Source organism: Pituophis catenifer, unplaced genomic scaffold, assembly GCF_029215685.1.
Source record: "Pituophis catenifer annectens isolate HBS135680 unplaced genomic scaffold, rPitCat1.0.hap2 SCAF_3, whole genome shotgun sequence".
In the NCBI taxonomy this organism is placed as follows: Eukaryota; Metazoa; Chordata; class Lepidosauria; order Squamata; family Colubridae; genus Pituophis; species Pituophis catenifer.
In genome coordinates this window covers 39656601-39679368 of record NW_027256883.1, presented here as the reverse complement: position 1 = coordinate 39679368, position 22768 = coordinate 39656601, and the positions used below count along the sequence as shown (strand labels likewise).

Sequence of the window (22768 nt, the reverse complement as noted above, 5' to 3'; positions counted from 1 at the left end):
ACAAAAATTCTGCAGTATAAGTAGTCCTTGTCCTATGACTGCAATTAAGCCCAGAATTATGCTCATCTATTATGACATTTGTTAAGTGAGATCTCTTTGCTTAATTACCACAATCCCTGCTCTCTTCATTGCTCCATTAAACAGAGCATGGGGTGCCTTGGAGTGGGGGAGAAGGTCTAGAAGGCCTGGAGCAGGTTCAGGCCCACACTGCAGCACCTTATTAGGTCATACATGGCCTGTCCCAGGCCTCCTCAGGCCTCTCCTGGACTGAAGCACCCTGCTTCCCACCCTGCTGGGACCCACACCCTCCCGATGGGGGGAGGTCATCATGCTTTGGTCTATTTAACCTTTTTTGAAGATTGTCTTTGGAAAAGAGAAGTGTCCAAAGGGATAGGCAGATTGTCAAATTCCTGAATTTTGTTCATATACCTGTGGGAGTGCTGTAGTGGCTATAACTTTGGGTACATGTCTAAGTTCCTTCATTCATTGCCGTTGTAAATTTTTCAACAGTTGCTGAACAGATAGTTGTAAGTTAGGGCTACCTGTTATGCCAAAATGTGATTTACTTTTTTTTAATATAGTTGGGGACGATGGACTGATATCCTTTTACATGGACGTTATAAGCGTCAGCTAACTGAGCAAGATGTGGAAACTATTTGCCGAACTATCCTTGTATATTGTCTCAATCATTATAAAGGGGATGAGAATATCAAAAGTTTTATCTGGGATTTGATTACTCCAACTGCAGATGGACAAACTCGGGCCCTAGTTAATCATTCTGGTATGTTATCTGCATCTTATTTCATATCAAGTTTATCAAGTGCTGTTGAAGCCATAAAACATTGCTTTAAATCCACTGAGCAGTAATTCTGTGATCTTGAACAAAGCAAGTATATAGATCTGTACTTTTATGTGAAATGTCTTTCAGTGTTATAGTTGTTAATCTTATTCTCTGTCACTGGGAATTACACATGAGGGTCTTCATCTGATATTTCAATGCTAAAAGTCCCTCTCTAAGGTTTATCTTGGCCATCTCTATAATAAGTATGTAAAAGTCCAGAGATATCACTGTTCTTTTGTAAGTTAAATGTGGGAAACTAACTACCAATATGACAGACAATTGGTGTATCTGGTTCATTACAGAAAAAGACAGTCATTGGAACCATTTTTTTTTTTGTCATTAAGCAATGCATTTGTAAAGCACAACATCATGTAACCATGCCCCTTAGCGAAAGAAATTCTGGTACTTCCAGTTGGTGTAGTTAAGTAAATCCCATGACATTGTTAAGCACAATGTCATGTAGTCAGCATTTGTGACCTTCTGCCACCTTCCCCATTGACCTTGCTTGTGGAAAGCTGGCATTCACACAGCACTGGTCACCAAGTAACCAGATCTCAATCATGTGACTGCAGATATGTTGCAACAGCCATAATTACAAGGATTGGTTGTAAGTACCACTCATTCAATGCTGTTCTAAGTTTGAAAAGTCACTGAATGAGTGGTCATTAAGCAAGATTTATCTGTTCTCTGAATGGCAATGACTCTTAAGATATGCATATAGAATCTTTCTTGGCTGTATAAGTAGATGCTAAAGTTCATAGTTAAGACCCTTTCTATGCCAAAAAAGATGCTCTGCAATTGAGTTGCTACTTCAATATTTTCCTCCAGTTAATAAATTTAATCCTTGTGATCACATATACTTTGTTGGAAAAATATGTGAAGCTTCAAATTTATTAATAGATGGACCTCTTTTAGAAGTTTCAGCCAAATACTTCCTGCATTTGTTGTTCAATCCTGTACATCAGCTTAGAGGTATTTTGGCCACTCCTCTTATTGAACTGCTTCATCTAATTTTTGGACTGCCTTACATGAACTGCTCATTAAAGTTATGCCCCAATAGTTCATTTTGGTAAAGATTGAAGCTTTGATTTGGCCATTCAAAAAATGAAATTAGTTCTACTTCTGCTTTTCTATTATAGTTTTACCTGCGTATTTAGCATTATTGTCCTTTAAGATTTACATTCATTTAAGATTCAACTCATGAACAATTACTGACAATGCCTTGTACAATGTATAGTACAAGTCATAGTCCATTGCCCTCTCAGTTATAGTGAGCGATCTGAGGCCTGAATTTGTAAAAGGATCCCAAACTATGATATTTCCACCATGATGCTTCATGGTTATGTTCTTTTGTTGGAATGAACTATTTTCTCTAAAATGAACTATTGGAATAAACTGCTGGGTCATTTAGGGTTTTTTATATATATATTTGAGATGGATGCCATACACTTTTATGAGAAAAGTGGTTTGATCCATTATACCATTACATGCATACTACTTTTCTTAAATAGTTTCCTAACGGTAGACTGATGAATACTGATATCAGATATGCTTGTCTGAGCAGACTTTGACTGTGGCCATAAAATGCAAAAAAAATTTAATAGGGAATGGGTTCTCCAATTCATATTTGATGCTCATCTCATTTACTGGAACATATGAGTTGACCTTCCCCGTTAAAAGATTTGATTATCCTTGAACATCACAAACTCTTTCCAACAAAGACAGTGAATATTGTCTCAGTACTGTATATTCAATAAAAACATAACACCGTACAGTTAATCAAGAAGCTTGTTAAAGAGAGATCCAAATTGGAACTATGGAGAAATTTCCTGACAATGAGAATAATTAATCAAGAGAACAGCTTGTCTCCCAGAGTTGTTGGTGCTCCATTGCTGGCGGTTTTCAAGAGAAAATTGGACAACCATTTGTCTAGGATGGTTTCCTGCCTTGGACATGAGGTTGGACTAGAAAACCTCCAAGTTCCCTTCCAGTTCTACAATTCTATGATTGTTTATTTAATCAGAATCTCTCAGATAATTCTAAAGGATTCACAAAGTTTCTTTTACCACTGTATCTGCTGCATACAAATCTTCAATGTCAGAACCCTAAATGTAATTTTTTCTCTATAAAATGCCATTTTGTTTTAATTGCAAATGATTGCTGCTTAGCTATATATTCCCCTTGTGCATTAAATAAGATTTTTGTACCAGCATATGTTGCACAATTCTTTAGCATTTGCTTCTGTGTGGGAAAAGGTCACTGGATTGTTCTAAGCGAGCAGTTTGTTTCAGAGTTGCTGAAAGGCTATAAAAGTGATGGTGAACCGTTTCGGCACCAAGTGCCAAAAAGGGAATGTGCATGCACGCGTGCTTTGTGTGCACATGCATACGTATGGCACACAATCCGGAAGAGGAGCTGCCCAGGGTGCATGCGCCCACCCGAAAATGAACTTCCGGTTTCAGCTACTGAACTTCTGGTTTCAGCCAACTACTCTTCCGGATTTCTGGTGCACATGTGCATGCGACGATCAGCTGGCCTGCGCGCATACTCAAGAAAATGGAAGACCAGCTCTTCTAGTTTCCGGCACTGCCGCATGCAAAAAGGCCAGCTGATTGTCACACACGCATGCGCGCCAGAAACCCAGAAGAAGAATGGGCTACGTGGCGCATGTCAGGCGACATGGCTCTGCGTGCCACTTTGGGCACGTGTGCCATAGGTTTGCCATTACCGGGCTATAACATTATTTTAAGTTCATTGTCAGAATAATGGGATGTAAACATTGAGCATGATCCAGCCACAGTGAAACATTATTACATCCTCTCATCTCATATGTCATGTTAATGGAACTGAAGTACTTTTAACTTTGGCACATATTCAGCTAATGAATGAAATTCTACAATAACTTTAAATTACATATATGTAGAATATGCTGTAACACATTTGTTATTCTGCAACTAGCACTTTTCCTAATTTGCAACACAATTTTAGCTATGCCTATTGAGAAACAGAGTTAAAACAGGATTAACACCCAGGTAAGTGCATAGGATTTTAAGCAGAGTGCTTAGGAGGGTAAATTGTACAATAGCATTTTGTGGTTTTCTAATTGTTTTGAATTACTGCATAGTGTCTTTAACTATGATACTGTCATCATGGAATGGAGTAGCATAAAGTACGACCTAGTTTTCTAGAAGTCCATACCATAATGATAAAGGGCTGTGAGAAAGTGATTTCACAGGCAGATGGCCTCCTTTGACATGGTGTCAGAGTTAATGCTGAAAAACCATGCATGTGTACATTTCTTAGGCTTGTCTGCTCCAGTGCCCCGGGGGAGAAAAGGCAAAAAAGTAAAAGCTCAGAGTTCACAACCAGTGCTTCAGAATGCTGACTGGCTAGCCAGCTGTAATCCAGATGCCTTGTTTCAGGAGGACAGCTATAAGAAACATCTCAAACATCACTGTAATAAGTAAGTTAATCCATTAAATTAATTTGACCCATTTTGACTTGAACTTGAATGTTTCATGGAACTCAAATTCTAGGACCATAATATAGGTCATGTAGATTACTATAAGGATAATCTTTAAATTATGCTTCATCATTGTCACTGTTTAATAGTATAGACCCATACACATTCTTATTTTGGTTAATGCTTAACATTTTTTCTTAGAATACAGATTACTGTTTGTCCTCTCAATGTGGTCAATTTAAGTTGCTGTCAGTATTTAAGATGTGGTTGGTCTTAGTTCATTGAATTATTGGAACTTATTTTTTTCATGAGCCTGGTGTGTGGTATTTAATCTTTACATGCTAGTCAAATAAAGTGTTAAATTATATGTTCTATGGCATTATGAGGTGAGATAAAGGCTGTAACTTTAATCATATTTAATTTGAAATTATCCCTGTTGGAAATGTTGCGATTTTGAACAACATATGTGATGAAAAAACTGTATAATTGTTGAGGTTATTCAGGGCTTATCTGCCTGATGAAAACGAATCATGAGCAATAAAAAACATTTAGCTCATTTATGTATTAGGAAGTATATTGTTTTCTTTAAAACGTAACTGTCTATAAAGTCTGAATAAAAGTCTATTCTATAAATCATAATTTTTAATTGTAGTTACATATTGTAATTCATTTATTGTGTATGATATTATTATTATTGTACTGGCTATGGTTATTTCTTTTGTGCATTTTCTTGACCTTCTGGAAGACTGTTAAGACTTGTTTTTTTCCTCCTGCATAGGGCCAGGGTGTTAGAGGAGCCCTATAAACGTGTCAATTTTTGCAAGTTTATGATATGGCATTTAGGCTTTTTTGTAGTGGATTTTTTTTTTATTGTTAGAGGGGTTCATTTTATATGGTTTCTCTTACATTTTTTTTCTTATAAACTGCTTTTTAATCACTCAGAATTATGTGTTTAAGATGGATGGCCATTTAACATTTCTAAATATGATTCTTAAAAGTTGCTTTGCATGAAGTGATTAATAAATTCATAAATAAATTTACAGTTACATCTTCTGTAAAATATAATATAGTCAGAATACTCTAGCCATCCCTCTTACAATCATCTTCCTCCCTCTCCCCTTCTTCTCCCCTCCCCCCACCATCTCTCTCATGTTCTTTCTCTTTAGACTTATAGGCTGACCAACTCAACATTGACTGTGTGTGACAGATTTTTTTTTTAAAAAAATGCAGTATCAGCAAATATTGCAGGGTATATTCAATTGGATAACATGATCCCAAGTGAACTTTTGGCTATATAAATTGTAAATAATTAAAAAGGTGTGTAAAAGGGAAGAAAGAAGTAGAAAAAATTTGAAGGACAATATAATTCCAAAAGGTTCCATTAAATTAATATTAAACTTTTTTAAAAAATAAAACAATATTTGAAATCAAAGAGTAACCTAGGCCCATTTATGTGTAGAAATGGCTTGTTTTTGGCTAAATACAGGATGGCCAACTCCTTGAAGTTGGCGGTCTGGTTCTTTCCCAACTAAGTTACTTATTAGAATTTTGAACCCAATAATGCTGAACTCTAATTTCTTCCATATTGGTATGTACTTGACCAGCTGAAGAACCCTTGCAGTTGTGGTTGTTAAAGACCATTAAGTCTCTCTGTTTTTTAAAGACAGAAATGCCAGTTATTTGCCAGGGCAGTTGAAGTCTAAGAGCCGCACAGCTGTTTAGCTAGCATCACATACTTCCTCTATACAAAGACAAATCCACTTCAGGAAGGTGGTGAAGACCTGAATTTTTCCACAGGCAGTGTTAACGGAGTTCTGGCATGGTTATGTGGGATCTGTAGTTATGAGACTTTTATTGGAGCCTCTGTTGTCCTTTTTGTTCTTTTGTTCTTTTGTTCTTTTTCTTTAAATTGTATTATGTTTTCATGTTTGTTTGTCATCCAGATGGACAGACATGTGCATTTGTTTCATTTATTAATTGATAGTAAATATTATAAAAGGCAGCTATGCTCTTTCTTTTAGAAGGTTCTTCACTAGGTGCTGTCTATGTTGAAAATAGTTTTGCATTTGTGTAGAATGATTTCTAGATTAGAAAAAGTGTCCCAGATTTTATTCTGTAGGCATACTACATTAAAAATTGGTGTCCCAAAGACTTTTACAATATTACAGATGCTTTAGGGTGTCTTATTATTATGCAGAAAGGGCTGGGATAGAAGCTGCAGGGGTGTTACCCAAAGTACTAGATTTACATGGCTAACCAAGTAAAAGGCAGGAATACCTTTGGGCTTTTTTCCCAGTTGGACAACATTATTCTGTGGGGATGAGGAGCTTCAGAAAACGAGGGGGTGGGGGCAGATGTGGCACACATATTGCCAGTTCATATCATTAGCATTTCAAGTAGAATATGTTTTTTCGGTGTATTTCTTTTAATAGTTTTCTAGCATCTAGCATGAGAATGGAAGAGAGTAGATGTTTAATTACATCAATTTGGTCTTTGAGTATGAATATAGGATTATGGCTCCAAAATAAATGTTTATATTCTTTTAGAGGAATTACACAGTGAAGCTAAATATGGTATATTCCATTGTCTTCTAAGATAATAAGAGAAGTAAATTTGGCAAGAACTTTTTACAAAATAATTTCTTAAGAAAACACTGACTTTTTCCTATTTTTTTAAAGCAAAGGTTTGTGTAATCTAACAAGTCTTAACATTCCATGCTGGGGGTTTATTGTAAGGTAGTAAAACCAGATTTTATATCTCGTTTTTTCCTACAACTTCTGATGTGCTTCCAAAAATGGTATTAAGGCAGCAGCTGAGGAAATTTTATGAGATAATGAAGCAGAACAGTTACTGAAAGCCATCTGCTCAGTTGTTTACAAACTTGCTTCAATACTTCAGAGGCAGTGGTAGAGTACGTGTCTAAACTTCACAAGCTGCACTAGGTAGAACTAAATGAAATGCGCCTGGGTTGGGCTGAGCTCGATCCCTCTCTGTGCAGTCTAAGCGGTTGCCAGGCAGGCCTGTTGGAAGCCAGCAGAAAGCACCACACAGAGGTGATTATGTGCCACCATCTGTCACGCTTCAAGCCTACCATACAGCATGGCTAATCAGCCTTGGCAGGATGATGGATGAACAGCAGCAGCTGCCAAAAGCCACTGTTGGCAAACAGTCCTGAAGTTAAGAACTTTTTCCCCTCTCTGTTTTCCTCTCCAGGGTCCTGCTGCGTGTCCGCATGCTGTACTATCTGAGGCAAGAAGTTATAGGGGACCAAGCTGACAAGATCTTAGAGGGTTCTGATTCAAGGTTAGTGCAAATTCAAGTTTATTTGTGCTTCATGATCACGGTTCGTGTGAATATTTATGATCATAAAAAAGTTAAAGATTAAACATATCTGATTATGCTCTTTTATTATACTGCTGCATATTTTGGTTATTCATTAAGGATGAAGAATTGTTAATTTCATGAAATAAACTATTTTGACAAAATATCAGTGAACACTTTAATTTATAAATCTAATGTAAAGGTTTTAAAGTGGAAGAAAGTATACCGTTTGGGGATTTTTTTGCATACTTCATTTTTTATTTAGTTACAGTTATACAAGTTTGTTCCTTTGATACTTATGCCAGCATCTAAAATTATTTGGAAATGCTAACTCTTTTTTAGTGAGATTGATATTTGGATTCCTGAACCATTTCATGCAGAAGTTCCTATGGATTGGTGGGATAAAGAGGCAGATAAATCACTTTTAATTGGAGTGTTCAAACATGGTGAGTGATGTCATACTTTGAACAGAGCTTCTTGGTAAAGCTTTCTGTTACACCAATATTCAGTCATAATATTAACAAGTATAGTTCCAAAGAACTGTTGGCTTCTGTTCCCTTTTTTCCTTCTGCATTAAAAAAAAATGTATTCGAGTTGTAAATATCAGATGCTGTTTTTGAATGTTTGCAGAATATTTCAGAAGAAAACATTACTTTCTTGGCTATAAATAACACAAAACCATATTTGTTTAAATAATAGCCAAATAGTTTTACAGTTCTCCAGAAACTCTGCTTCCAACATTGTTCACTTACTAATTCTGCCAGTTAGTGTCAAAGTGGATGGTGGGCTTAACCTCTGCTATTAATCTGTACAAGTGCCTCCTGGGCTTTGTTCCAAGCAATATTTCACAAATGTCAGTGCTGAAAACTATGGGCTCCCTTGAGTGGGATGAAGCCTTGTTAACTTTGAAAGACTAGGGAAGTAGAGTTGGCATGATATATACAGTGGGCAAATCCTGATTATAATCCCAATTCTCTGGAGTTCGGTGCAGCATTCTCAGTAGCCCAGATTATCTAAAGGAGAGAATGAAGTCTTATGAAATCTTTCATGATTACAATTTGGCTTGACACTGTACAGCAGTTAAGGAGAGTGTATTGTGGAATAAATCCTAATTGAATTGTGCTGCTCTGCCTATATACAGGAGTTCTGTTGTGGGCTCAACTGAGGCAAGTCTAGCCTAAAAACCACGTTGATGCCACACACTGCTGGGATCTGCCATTTTCCATCTAGTCAATGTGATCAGTAAGAAAAAACAGCAGTCTGAAAACTATGATGGGATCAGTATCATATTATAGACAGGCATCATCCTACATATTTCCCTATGTATGTATCTCCAGCATAATGCCCTGGTTTCATTGAGACGTGAACAACAAAAGAAGGTAGTTTGGTTGCATGTAGTGGAAGAGGGGCAACTCATAAGCACTTTTCTCTAGGTGTTCAGTATAAATATTTATCGTATTTCTCTTTCTCTATCACTTATTCACACATTTTTCGGGATCTTCATTGGCAGTATCACTGCTTGAAGGGATTTTTAAAATAAGGTTTTCTTAGTTTATGATCAGTATAAAAGTATAATCTGTAAGGATTCTTGTTGATAGATATTGGTCTTTTTATGTTTATCTGAATGCAGGCTATGAGAAGTACAATTCTATGAGAGCAGACTCTACTCTATGTTTTTTGGAACGAGTTGGCATGCCTGATGCCAAGGCCATTGCTGCTGAGCAGAGAGGGACAGATCTATTAACAGATGGTGGCGATGGGTAAGCAGGACATTATAAAAAAATTAATAAACGTACTGTATTGTGTATGCTGGCCTGACTTCACCTATTGCATCACATTTGTGGATTCTCATATATAGCAATGTTTCAAAATAATGTTTATGTTGAGGACAATTAAAAAATAATCATTTTTTTATTGTAACAATAGGTTTTGCTGAGGAGGATTTCCTTTTGCTTCAGGATTCTTTTCTTTTTTTAATTGTCTATCATATGCTGCGTAATAAGCATTGGATAATGTTTTGAGTTATTAGCTCTGATATTTTCTGGATTTTATTTCATTTAGAGGTGATTTTGATAGAGAAGATGAAGACCCGGAATATAAACCAACCAGAATTCCATTCAAAGATGAAATTGATGTAAGATGTATTAATTTATAATATACACACTTTATAACTAGGTTATTTTGAAATAGTGTGATTTTCATGATTGAATATGTTGTGTATGTGTTGGAATTTAATTCTTGTCCTTAATGAAACACTATTATTCATTACATTTTCTTTTTTGTCAAAGGAATTTGCAAACTCACCTTCTGACAAGGAAGAATCTCTAGAACTCCATGCAGGTAAGATTTTGGAAAACCTTGGTGATGAATGGAAGAAAAAAGAGGATAATGATAAAAATGTGATCCAATATATTAAAGTTTTTTTCTAGTTGTGCTATAGAATAGGTGAAAACTATGTTTCCAAGTGTATACAAAATGACATAAAGTGGATTGAGTATGAACATTTCTTTTTGGGTTATCTGCCATTGGAATACAGTTAAGAAAATTTTTCACGGTAGTAATTCAAAGGCCTTTTCATGAAATTTCGTTGAACTCTGACGGATTTATTATCAGAAGTGTTTTTGTTACCTGTTTTTATGATGATATTTTGTGAGCTAGTATTTGTCTTTAATTATAAATACCTCTTATCTACCTTGATAATATTCTCCAGGCAAGCACAGTGAAAATAGTGCTGATTTTGGTCAACTCTACTGGCCAAGCACTTCAACCCTGACTACTCGCTTGCGCCGTCTCATTACTGCCTATCAACGTAGTTATAAAAGGCAACAAATGAGGCAAGAAGCATTAATGAAGACTGACCGGCGTCGACGGCGACCTCGTGAAGAAGTGAGAGCACTGGAAGCAGAAAGAGAAGCTATAATAACAGAAAAACGTCAAAAGTAAGTTTCTTCAGGCTTCCTCATAGATGAGTATTGCCTTGCAACATAAATTACTGTCTTTAGAATGCAAGCGGATATTCATTTGAACTTTTGGAAGTATCCTGATATACTAATCTTTTTGTTTTTAGGTGGACAAGGAGAGAGGAAGCAGATTTTTATCGTGTTGTATCTACTTTCGGAGTTATTTTTGACCCTACAAAGCAACAGTTTGATTGGAACCAGTTCAGAGCTTTTGCCAGACTTGATAAGAAATCTGATGAAAGTTTGGAGAAGTACTTCAGTTGTTTTGTAGCTATGTGCAGGCGAGTGTGTCGAATGCCAGCCAAACCAGATGAAGGCAAGCCCATTGTTTTCCATAATACTAAAAGATACTTTAGATAGTTTAAGATATTTAAGGATCCATGTTTATTTTCCCTTTTACCCTTTCCTTTTTTCCAGTAGTTGTGATCATACACGTGCTATAAGTTTGCAACTGTAGCATTCTAATGAAATAAAGTTAGGGGAAGAAAATTTCATATTAAAGATCTTTAATTTTTTTTAAATGTGAGTAAAGACTGCCTTCATGCTTCAGGTATTGCACCTACTAGATTTTTAACACTCAAAGGAGTGGATGCATTCCTCTGTAGAACAATTGTGACTAATAATAGACTCTTTAGAAGCTCTATTCCCTTCTCTGAACTATCACATAGACCTAATAGATTATTTATTTATTTACTATTTTTGTTAGATTTATATCCTGGCTTTCCTTTAGGAGCTTGAGGCAGAAACGATGTCATTCCTCTTCTAGATTTTCCCCACAATATATTTCTGTGAGAATATTGTGAGTTTGGGCTGAAAGAATGTATCTGATACAGAGCCACCCACTGCTAAGAACCTCTCCAGTGCTAGTCCAACATTTTGACCACTATGCTACACTATATTTCAATAAAGGATAAAAATGAAAATACATAGCAACTGATTCTAACACTTCAGCAACTGAGCTGAGGCCTTTAAGATCCCAAGCCAAGTTTGAAACAATTAAGAGCAATTGAGACTCTTTGCGTTTGCAGAGAATAACTATAAGTACATTTGCTTTAGTTTAGGGGCAGAGTTGCTGATCGTGTTTATTTCAATTTGGAAATTATTTGAAACCCAGTGATAATTTATATTATAGAACTTTTAAAAAACCTTCTTCTTAAAATTTTGCTTGATATGTAGTAATTTTAAAACTTTCCTAATTTCTATGTACTCCTTTTTTCCTTATAGAACCTCCTGATCTTTCTACTGTGATTGAGCCTATCACTGAAGAACGTGCTTCCAGAACTTTGTATCGTATAGAACTCTTGAGGAAAGTCCGAGAGCAGGTTCTCCATCACCCACTATTGGCAGAGAGGCTAAAATTGTGTCAGCCAAGTTTGGATTTACCAGAATGGTGGGAGTGTGGCAAACACGATAAAGATTTATTGATTGGAGCTGCTAAACATGGAGTCAGCAGGACAGATTATCACATTCTCAATGATCCTGAACTTTCTTTTCTTGATTCTCATAAAAATTTTGCTCAAAATAGAGGTGGTGGTAATCTAACTACCATATCTCTATTAAATCCACTGGGTGTTTGCTGTGGTCAGTCAATGTCTATTATCCCAACCTCACTAGTACAAGATGAAAAACCTACAGAACAAGCTGAGGTTAAAGTGGAAGGAGCTGAAAAAGTACCAGCCAAAGAAAAGTCTGGCGAGGAGGAGGAGGAGGAGGAGGAGGAGGAAGAGGCAGCAGATGTTGCAATAAAAAGTGATAAGGAGGAGGAGGAAGCTGAGGTTGAGGTTGCTCCTGTAAAATGTGAAATAAAAAATACAGAACTGAGTATAGAAGTTGATCCTAAATCAATTTCTGAAAAAGGTTCGGAAGATGATGAAGAAGAAAAACTTGAGGATGATGACAAGTCAGAAGAATCTTCACAACCTGAAGGTAATTGTAGATGCAACCTGAATTAAGAATTATTTTGACTATACTTGGCAGACCAGATCTTAGCAGTTCTTTCAATGGACTTAAAATTTTCAAGTCTGATCTCACTCAAACTTTTTAAAGTGCAGTACTAGGAATGCAAGACTTTAATATTTTTCTTTTCAATAAACCTTTCCACCCCAGCGATGCCCTTGAAGTGATGGCCCAGTGCCTGGAGGCTGTACGGATCTGGATGGGGAGGAACAAGCTCAAGCTCAACCCTTCCAAGACTGAGTGGTTGTGGTTCCCGGCATCCCGATATAGTCAGCTGACTCCATCACTGACTATCGGGGGCCGCCGTGGAGAGGGCGCGCTATCTGGGTGTCCTCCTGGATACGCAGCTGTCCTTAGAGGAACATCTGACGGCTGTTGCCAGGGGGACCTTTTGTCAGGTTCGCCTGATTTGCCAGTTGCACCCCTTTCTTGATCAGGATTCCGTGCGCACAGTCACTCATGCCCTCGTCACCTCTCGCCTGGACTACTGCAACGCTCTCTACATGGGGCTCCCCTTGAGGAGCACCTGGAGGCTCCAACTGGTCCAGAATGCGGCCGCGTGGGTAATTATGGGAGCTACTTGGCGCTCCCGCATAACACTGCTCCTGCGCGAGCTGCACTGGCTCCCAGTGGTCTTCCGGGTGCGCTTCAAGATGTTGGTTACCACCTTTAAAGCGCTCCATGGCATAGGACCTAGTTATCTTCGAGACCGCCTTCTGCCACCGACGACCTCCCATCAACCCGTGCGCTCCCACAGAGAGGGCCTCCTCGGGGTGCCATCAGCCAAGCAATGCAGGCTGGTGACCCCCAGGGGGAGGGCCTTCTCTGTGGGGGCTCCCACCCTCTGGAGTCAGCTGCCCCCAGAGATAAGGAGAATCCAAGACCTCCGTGCCTTCCGCCGTGCCCTTAAAACTTTCCTTTTCCAACAAGCCGGGCTGGCCTAACAAATCTTTTAAAGGATTTTAAATTTGTTTGTCTTTTTAAATTTTGGGCCAAATTGAGGTATTTTCTTTTAGTCTGTTCTTAATGTATTTATTATGTGTTTTTATTTGGCTGTACACCGCCCTGAGTCCCTAGGGAGAAGGGCGGTATATAAATTTGAAGTAAAATAAAAATAAATTAAAAAAAAAATTTCCTACCAAGGAATTTCTACATCTGTCTACAAATCCTTATTTGTGTTATATATTTACCATGTTCTTAAGGCACTTGCCAAGACTGTTTGACCTCATTATTGCTTTCTGAAAACTAAGCACAGGCTTAATCATCAACATCGCTGTGCTGTTGTAAAGAAAGATCAATAGAAATGGTCAAGAGAGCTTGAGAATACAGTTTGATAGCTACTATTTTATTTGGTTCTAACAAATAAAGGATACCATATAAATGTTTTAGAAATAGCACTGTCATCTCTGTTATTTATTTTGAACTGCAATAAAATAGAATATAAAAGAACAAAATTATATAATCAAAGTAAGAAAGCATCCTAGAAAATTATTGAGATTTTACTAAATAAAATACCATAAATTTATAAATTTTACTAAAAAATTATAATTTTTCTAAGAGAATTTCTTGGAGTTTTTTTCTTCTAACTTCATCTTAGAAATAAAATACATTTGTCCATTATGATGTACAGAAAATTCCCAGTACTTAGTTCAATCAAAGCTTTAATGATCGTATAAAATTTATTACACTATAAATAACTGTCCTATTTGGGGGAACTAATTTTTGGTGATTGTTATTTCTCGACAGGAATGATTTCTCGGGGTAAGAATTTTGATGAAGAAAGCAATGCATCCCTGAGCACTGCAAGGGATGAAACGCGTGATGGATTTTATATGGAAGATGGAGACCCATCAGTAGCCCAGTTGCTTCATGAAAGAACATTTGCCTTTTCTTTTTGGCCTAAGGTTTGTTCAATATATAACATTATTAATAACATTAACATAACTTTCGTTATCAGCTATGAATAACTTAATAGTGTATATCATAATTCAATTCTGTAAAGATATAGAACAGATTCTCTTCAGGAGGGATGAGAGGCACTCAAGAAGAATATGAAGTATTTACAGGTTTGGCTCTCAGCAGCTAAACATATCTGATTTTCTCAACTGAAGAGGATTCAATTAGAGGTATTCTAGCTTTTCTGCATAATAATAGAACAGGAAAATAAAGTAAAATTTCAGACTGAGACTTCCTTTTCCGTTGCCTATCACCTAAGGGATATGTTCTAGGCCTGTTATTCAGAAACCAACAACTTAAAATAAATATTATCGTATTTCCTAAATGTTGTAATGTAAATGGATTATTATTATTATTTTTGTAATCTTAAACAAGGCTTAATAGACTATCTCATAACTTTCATTTTTTTTAAATAAAATTCAGAATAGATAAAGTTCTCATAGTGAAATTGTATTAGCCTCATATACATCTCAGTTTCTGATTTCACTGGGTGCTAGAGAAAAATAAAGTAGTAAAAGTCTTAAGCTTCCTAATCACCATAACGGGGCCATCTGGATTAGGGGAAAATAACCTTGCTATAATAGGCTTATTCCTGGGGAAAACAAGCAGCTGGCTGCAGCTGCTGAAATCTGCTGGCAGCTTTTATTCTATTTTGTAGTTTAGTGAAGATTAATCCTATCTGGTTATCAATCGATAATTTCCAAATATTGATAATTACTTTGGACAAGTATTTGTGATTCAAGATACTGTTAACTGTGTGTTTCCACAGAAAGTAGCTTAAAATTAACGTATTGCTAGTTTACAATAAACTTCAAAAAATAATGTAAATCAATTAATATAGTACGGTACAAATGTACAATTCACACCACTAGCAGAAAATATAATATGTTCATGTCAAGAACAGCACACAAAAACATAATCTTTACAGCATTCAGATTTTAAAAGCAAATATTAGCCAAGTAATTTAACTTTCTTAAATTTCTTAATTTAACAAAAATCAGAAGGGCATTATATAAAGCATAACATTAAAAGTTCCAAAAATATGCAATTAAGATTCAAAGTATTTTCTATGCAGCAGTGCATGTTTTGTATTTGCTTTTATTTTGAGCATGCCGTAATTAAATTGTTTCAGTATACATGCTTGAGTGGAACTTGAAGTGATAATGGGTGTGGAATGAGAGCTGACATTTATGGGATGTTCCGAGATTGGTACCCTTTTCACAAAGTTGAACTTTATTAATAGTGACACTAATAAAGAACCACTTCCTAGGACAGAATTACAGATGGTCTTGTCTCTGACCTACCTAAGACAAAGTTGTTGAGAGTAAAGATTATATTATTCATTGTGTAGTAGTTGCACTATTACTTGTCAATTTGGCTTGAGTTTTAAAATGTCTACGTAATAGCAAACACTCAGGAAAAAGTACTGCACATCCAACAGTTTGTTTATTTTGATTACTAACAGCAATGATGTTTGTTCTTCATTTATGTGCATTCAGTTTAATTTCAGGGTGATTGGGAATACTTTTCAGATGCAGAATTTCAATTATAATTACTTTGGATCTAAAATTAGTAAATCTGTTAAACCATACAATAATGCAGATTTTGTATTTCCCTTTTGCAGGATCGAGTAATGATCAACCGATTAGACAGCATCTGTGAAGCAGTGCTGAAGGGAAAGTGGCCAGTAAATAGACGCCAGATGTTTGATTTCCAGGGGCTTATACCAGGATATACGCCAGCAGCTGTGGACAGTCCTCTACAGAAAAGAAGCTTTGCTGAACTCTCCATGGTTGGTCAGGCCAGCATCAGTGGCAGTGAAGATGTCTCTGTATCGCCTCAGTTATCTAAGGTATGTTTTGTTTAACAAAAGGAAACGGGCCAAAATAGCAGCAAAAAACACAATAAATTCCACTTTTGCCAGAAAAAATAAACAAAAATAAATAACATTTAGATTGAAAGTAGTTTTTATGACACATTTTTCATTAGACAGAAACCATAATTAATTTATCTAATGTTGGTCAGGCCAAAAAATATTATTGATTGGGACAGTGCCATCATATTATGCTTTTTCCATTTTTCAAAAATGCAGTAAAAATTGAACACATTTCTTTAAAAAAAGCAATGGTAAAATCATTGCTCATAATGATATATGTTAATTTTTCATTAGGAAGATGTACTCAATTTATCAGTTCCACGTCAGCGGAGGAGGCGGAGGAGGAAGATTGAAATTGAGGCTGAAAGGGCAGCCAAGAGGAGAAATTTAATGGAAATGGTTGCCCAATTGCGGGAATCACAGATTGTCTCTGAAAATGGGCAAGAAAAAATTGTAGACTTATCAAAAGCCTCACGGGAGGCAGCAAGTTCTACCTCAACCTTTTCAGCTGTTCCTTCAAAGTTTCTGTTATCTACTGTTTCGACACCAGTATCTGATGCCTTTAAAAGTCAAATGGAGCTGCTACAAGCAGGCCTTTCTCGCACACCCACAAGACATCTGCTAAATGGTTCCTTAATTGATGTCGAGCCACCCATGAAAAGGAGAAGAGGAAGAAGGAAAAACGTAGAAGGTCTTGATCTTTTATTTATAAGCGGCAAGCAAGCATCTCTGACAGCAGTAAGAAAATATTTCCATTATATTATTTTCAAAAAAAGAAAATACAGCATAATTATGATAAACATAGGGTCCAACCTGTGGACCCTATGCATCTCCCTAGCTGTTCCCAGAATATTTCAGAATATGTAAAATAGAATATTTAACTTACACCTGAAGCATTTGAGAGCTGATTTTTCGTATTTGGAGAAATTTAAAGATACATGTCTCTTCTTAATTCCTATCAAAATGCAAAAAAGGGGGAAAAACATTCTGGCAGCAGCTATTCTATGAATGTAGGAAATAAATCTGGAAAATCTTGTAGAAATCTTGTGGTATTGTAAATATTAATCAGTTGATTATAACAGGCTTTTATGGATCATAGTTTGCTTCATCAGATGAGTCACAGAAGATTTACTTGCAAAAGTTTAACATGGCTGCGCTGGAATGTTTCACTATATGTAGGAAATAAATCTGGAAAATCTTGTAGAAATCTTGTGGTATTGTAAATATTAATCAGTTGATTATAACAGGCTTTTATGGATCATAGTTTGCTTCATCAGATGAGTCACAGAAAATTTACTTGCAAAAGTTTAACATGGCTGCGCTGGAATGTTTCACTTAAAACAATGCTTATTGATCACATAGGTCTTTTTAGAATAAAAATTGAAAGTTGCTTGCAGCCAGATGTTTGCAGCCAGGTGCCCATCTAACCATTTAAAATAGAAGAGCGTGAAACTGTGTACAGAACATTTTGGTAACTTAGTGTTACAATACTAGTTATATGCTTCATGATCTAAAAATTCCAGATATGTCCACCAGTCTAAATAAAAGTTGTCTATCCTTACTATATAGCCATATGTGTCTACTTTAAACCACAAAGATACCAGAATGACTGCCTTTATGTATTTTTTGCCATACATGGCATCATAACATGCTTTTTACTTGCCTTTCCTCACCTTGTCCTTAGAACTGTACAGTATGTATAAGCAATGGTGAAATAGCTATGTATATCTATACATACTTACAAGTACAAGTACTTACAAGAAATAATGTCTGTTGTTTGTTATTATTGTTTAAAAGGCTAACAGTACTCCCCATTTAAATTAAGTGTTTTATGCATCACTCCTGTTGAATTAGCATTATGTTGAAAGTTAATAGAATTTTGAACTTTCTGCAGGAAGATGCAGAAGTGACCAAAGTGTTTGATGAAGAAATGGAACCTCCTCCAGCAAGAAACATTCCATCTCCTGGGCAACTGGATCCTGATACTCATATTCCTGTCATTAATATAGAAGATGGGACCAGACTAGTGGGAGAAGATGCACCTAAAAACAAGGATTTAATTGAATGGCTTAAATTGCATCCCATGTATACTGTTGATATGCCAAGTTATGTACCAGTAAGTGAATACTTACCTTCTATTTTATTATTTTACCATTTTATTTATATGTGACAAAGTTCCTCGGATATTTAAAGAAAACACTTTACAATAAGTACAGTAAGCAAACCAGTTGTAAATATTGAAAGTGTCAAATTATTTTTGTGGTCTCTGACCTATTTGAAAAGCTTAAGCTTAGATTCTTGTTTTGGAATTCTATTACTCTGTTTAGTAACAGAAGACTTTGTAAAGTCTTAGTTTAAAAATATTACTGTTAAACATGTAATAGTCTTGATGCTACTGTTAATGTTTATTTCAATAATAAAATATACTGTACATATAGTTTTATAAATTAAGCATTCATGTCTAGGAAATAATTGCCCTTTTTCCTTTCTTTAGAAGAGTGCAGATGTGCTGTTTTCCCCATTTCAGAAACCGAAGCAAAAACGGCACAGATGTCGAAATCCTAATAAATTGGATATTAATACCTTAACTGGAGAAGAGAGGGTTCCTGTTGTAAATAAACGGAATGGGAAGAAGGTAATGCACTGACTAATTTCCTCTATGACTACCCATTGTTTCATTTAATTTTCAGGTAAATGCTTTTATATTACTTTTCTATAAAACAGCATGCCTCAGTCATCTCAAACATTTTGTATCATTTTGTTTGAAATATCGGTATTGAATCAACGATCTCCTTCATTGAAGATTTTCTGGAGGAGGCCAGATCGTTTCTAGTTTGACTTCTTATTTCTCTTTAGTTTTTCACATCATGGGATAGGAGAAATCTTCATTCTATTAACATTTTGGATTTTAAGTTGCAATATTCTTAAGCTATTTGACAATTTTTTGTACTTTATTAATAATGATTAATAAGTCATTTGTCATTCAGATTATCAGTGACAGTATGTATAAATAAATAATAGGCTAGATTTGTTAAACTGCATACATTATGAAATAGAGATCTTTTCTTTAATTAAAATTTAATATATATTATTAGATGGGTGGTGCTATGGCCCCACCAATGAAAGACTTGCCAAGATGGCTGGAAGAAAATCCAGAATTTGCTGTTGCTCCAGATTGGACTGACATTGTTAAGCAGTCTGTAAGTAATAGGAGTTTTTTTTAATTACACAGTCATATTTATTTAGTTCAATTTTGGTGCTATCAAACTCCAGAATTCTTTAGGCCTCTCACAATATTAAAATACTGTGGGACTGTTTAAATGAGGGAACACAGACTGTACCTAATCTGTCACCTTTTACCACCTGCAAAAATTGCAGGATGACAGGCAGTTCCTCAAATAAGTGGGCTCCGTGACTTTTAAGTGGGAACCAGCACTTTGAAATGCACCCAGAAGTATATTGGGTAAACAGTACAGCTTGTTAAACAGATCAGCATACCACTGCTCAAATTGCTGCACTGTGGACCAGGTGCAGCTTCTGAGCGCATTGGTGACAAAGACATGTGAGACAGTGGAGAACTACACAATGAAGAAAGCATAAGTATCTATGCTTCATGTAACTTTACCATCTCTTTTTCTTTCCTATGATTTATTCATTGGTAAACCTATTCACAGGTGAACAACTCAGCACCATATTCCCATGTAGTTCCCTCAGTTATGCTGTTGATATTTAGCAATGTCATATTTTGGAGTAAAAGAAAACCAGAAGACGTATATAATGCTTCTGCAATGCTTCACACATCTATTTTACCTCTTCATATCCCCAATTGAAAAGAATCAGATAGAAAATTTCAGTCATGCTCTTTGGACATTACATCTTGCTTCTCTTACAATTGTGTTCCTTGGATTTAATCTGATGTTAAAAACCTAATTTTTTATTAGGGATAACTTTTATAACTTATAGATTTTAAGATCAAAGGTAGACAAATAAGATGAGTAAATGGACCCCTTTATTATATACAATTGTGAATCATATAAGCAGCATGATGTAAAATGCTCAGTATAAAGGCATCATTATAAATGAAAGCATAATTGTATGCTTGTGCTTTTCTCCCCACTTCCACTCCCACCCACCCCCCATCATCTAGGGTTTTGTTCCAGAATCCATGTTTGACCGTCTTCTCACAGGTCCCGTGGTGCGAGAAGAGGGTGCAAGCAGAAGAGGGAGAAGGCCAAAAAGTGAAATTGCCAAAGCAGCTGCAGCAGCTGCTGCTGTAGCTTCAACATCGGGAATTAACCCACTGATAATGAACAGTCTGTTCGCTGGAATGGATCTCGCAAGCCTTCAGAATTTACAAAATCTACAATCTCTCCAACTTGCAGGTCTCATGGGCTTCCCTCCAGGACTGGCGACAGCTGCTGCTGCTGCTGGAGGTGATTCTAAAAATCCAGCTGCTATGCTGCCTCTGATGTTGCCAGGTATGGCAGGGTTGCCCAATATGTTTGGACTAGGTGGATTGTTGAATAACCCAATAACAGCTGCTTCTGGAAACACCACTATGGCTTCCAGTCAAGGAGAAAGTGAAGATGGCACTTCAAAAGTAGAAGAAAAGAAGAACGAGAATGAAGAGGAGAACAAAGACTCTGAGAAAAGCACAGACGTTGTTTCAGCTACTGACTCTGCAAATGGATCTGTTGGTGCAACTGCTGCTGTGGCCTCTGCTACCACCACAAGCAACACTGGATTGCCTGCCAACCCTCTAACCTTCAATCCTTTCCTTCTGTCAACGATGGCCCCTGGTCTGTTTTACCCTTCTATGTTTCTACCTCCGGGATTGGGAGGATTGACACTACCTGGTTTCCCAGCATTAGCGGGACTTCAGAATGCAGTGGGCTCCAGTGAAGTGAAGGTTACGGATAAAACTGAAGAAGCTGCCTTTAAAGATGAAGAAAATCTAGAGGGCAGTGATGCAGAGGAGAGCCTTGATAAAACTGCAGATTCCTCTGCTTTAGAAGATGAAATAGCACAGGGTGAAGAATTAGACTCACTTGATGGGGGGGATGAAATAGAAAACAATGAAAATGATGAATAAGCAGTACAAGTTACTGTTCAAGTGTTTTAAACTTTTGACAAGTGGTAGTCCTACTGTTTACACTCACAGTTAATGTCCATACTTAGTTTTATAAGCTGTTCTGTAACATAGTGTAGCAAACAAAAAGTCATGTTATACAGATGAGTCAAAAGGTATCTTGGTCATTAAGTATTGTGCAGTGCATTATTTATTATCCCTAGAAGAGATGAAATGGAGAGGTGACCTTATCTTTTTAAGGAAATTGATATAATGCTCTGCTTTTTTTTCCTTTTGGTACCATTGGTATTATAAAGCAGCAACTTGTAATAGAGTGGCACTAAATAGAAGGAAGTGCTGCTGAAAGGAAGTATGAAGTTTTATATTTAATTATTAATTTTTAATTTTTTGCTGTGAAGGTCAAGATAAATTTTAACATGCATATCATTCTTACATATCATTTTGACTGTATGGAAATTCACTCGTGCACAAAATGTGCACATGCACACCCACACATATATACACACATTCTCTGACAATCTCCATGATAGTGTGAATGTCTCTCTGTCTTGAGACACAGCAATAATAAGGCAGCTGTTGAATGTGAAGAGTACCTTTTGGAAATTACCCATTGAAAAGGTTCTTGCAGGATAAAACTACAGTTAAATCGTCTCGTGATTTTGTAATGCACTGGTAAAACAATTTTTTTTAAAAATCAGGTACCTTTTTAAATTAAAGGACTTTGTTACTTTAGCCACAAAGCTAAACAGATTACCTCAACTCTAAAGTAGCCTTGAAGTTTACAGACATGACTTTGTAAATGTATGTTTTTCTTTTTTTGTGTGATGTCTTTTTATTCCCCCCCCCCCCCCACCTTGGAAATTGCTATCATGTAAGATAAGATGTAAATTGCTGCCAACTGTAGTAATGATGCTTTTAATAAAAGTGACTCATGATATGTAAGGTGTAATTCCTAGAATATAGTGATCACAACTGATTCATGCTCAACAGAAACAAATATATCACTGCAGTCTTCCCCCTGTATCTTTCTTTACCAGCTTTTCTATCTCCAAATATACTAAATTAGTCGTCTGGGAAAAGACAAGGGGAAAAAAGCCTGAATTATACTCATATTGTTCAACCCTTACTGAAGCTTCAGAAAGATGCACAAAGACCTGCATTACTCCCTCAACATATTTTCAAATGTGTTCTGTGTGTGATAATGTGGTACATTAAAGAACAAAAGGGTAAAAGAAAAATGAGGCTTTGATAGGCATGATATCTAGGTCATTTATCCTTGGTTAATGGGTAGAAAAATACAATACTG

At 36.3% G+C, this 22768-nt stretch overlaps 1 protein-coding gene across 3 annotated transcripts in view; it reads left to right on the top strand.

The window, feature by feature from the left end:
* Positions 1-22351, top strand: part of CHD7 (chromodomain helicase DNA binding protein 7) — a 192259-nt gene extending 169908 nt beyond the window's left edge. For all 3 annotated transcript variants that reach the window (XM_070940526.1, XM_070940527.1, XM_070940528.1), the window contains exons 23-39: positions 582-781; positions 4145-4304; positions 7518-7607; positions 7968-8071; positions 9256-9385; positions 9687-9759; positions 9914-9965; positions 10336-10564; positions 10693-10901; positions 11810-12511; positions 14288-14445; positions 16122-16349; positions 16668-17111; positions 18268-18489; positions 18868-19008; positions 19469-19573; positions 20521-22351. In XM_070940526.1, the coding sequence (XP_070796627.1) occupies positions 582-781; positions 4145-4304; positions 7518-7607; positions 7968-8071; positions 9256-9385; positions 9687-9759; positions 9914-9965; positions 10336-10564; positions 10693-10901; positions 11810-12511; positions 14288-14445; positions 16122-16349; positions 16668-17111; positions 18268-18489; positions 18868-19008; positions 19469-19573; positions 20521-21465 (4192 nt within the window). In that variant the 3' untranslated portion in view covers positions 21466-22351. The remainder of the gene's footprint in view (positions 1-581; positions 782-4144; positions 4305-7517; positions 7608-7967; positions 8072-9255; positions 9386-9686; positions 9760-9913; positions 9966-10335; positions 10565-10692; positions 10902-11809; positions 12512-14287; positions 14446-16121; positions 16350-16667; positions 17112-18267; positions 18490-18867; positions 19009-19468; positions 19574-20520) is intronic.
* The last annotated feature ends 417 nt before the right edge of the window (positions 22352-22768 follow it).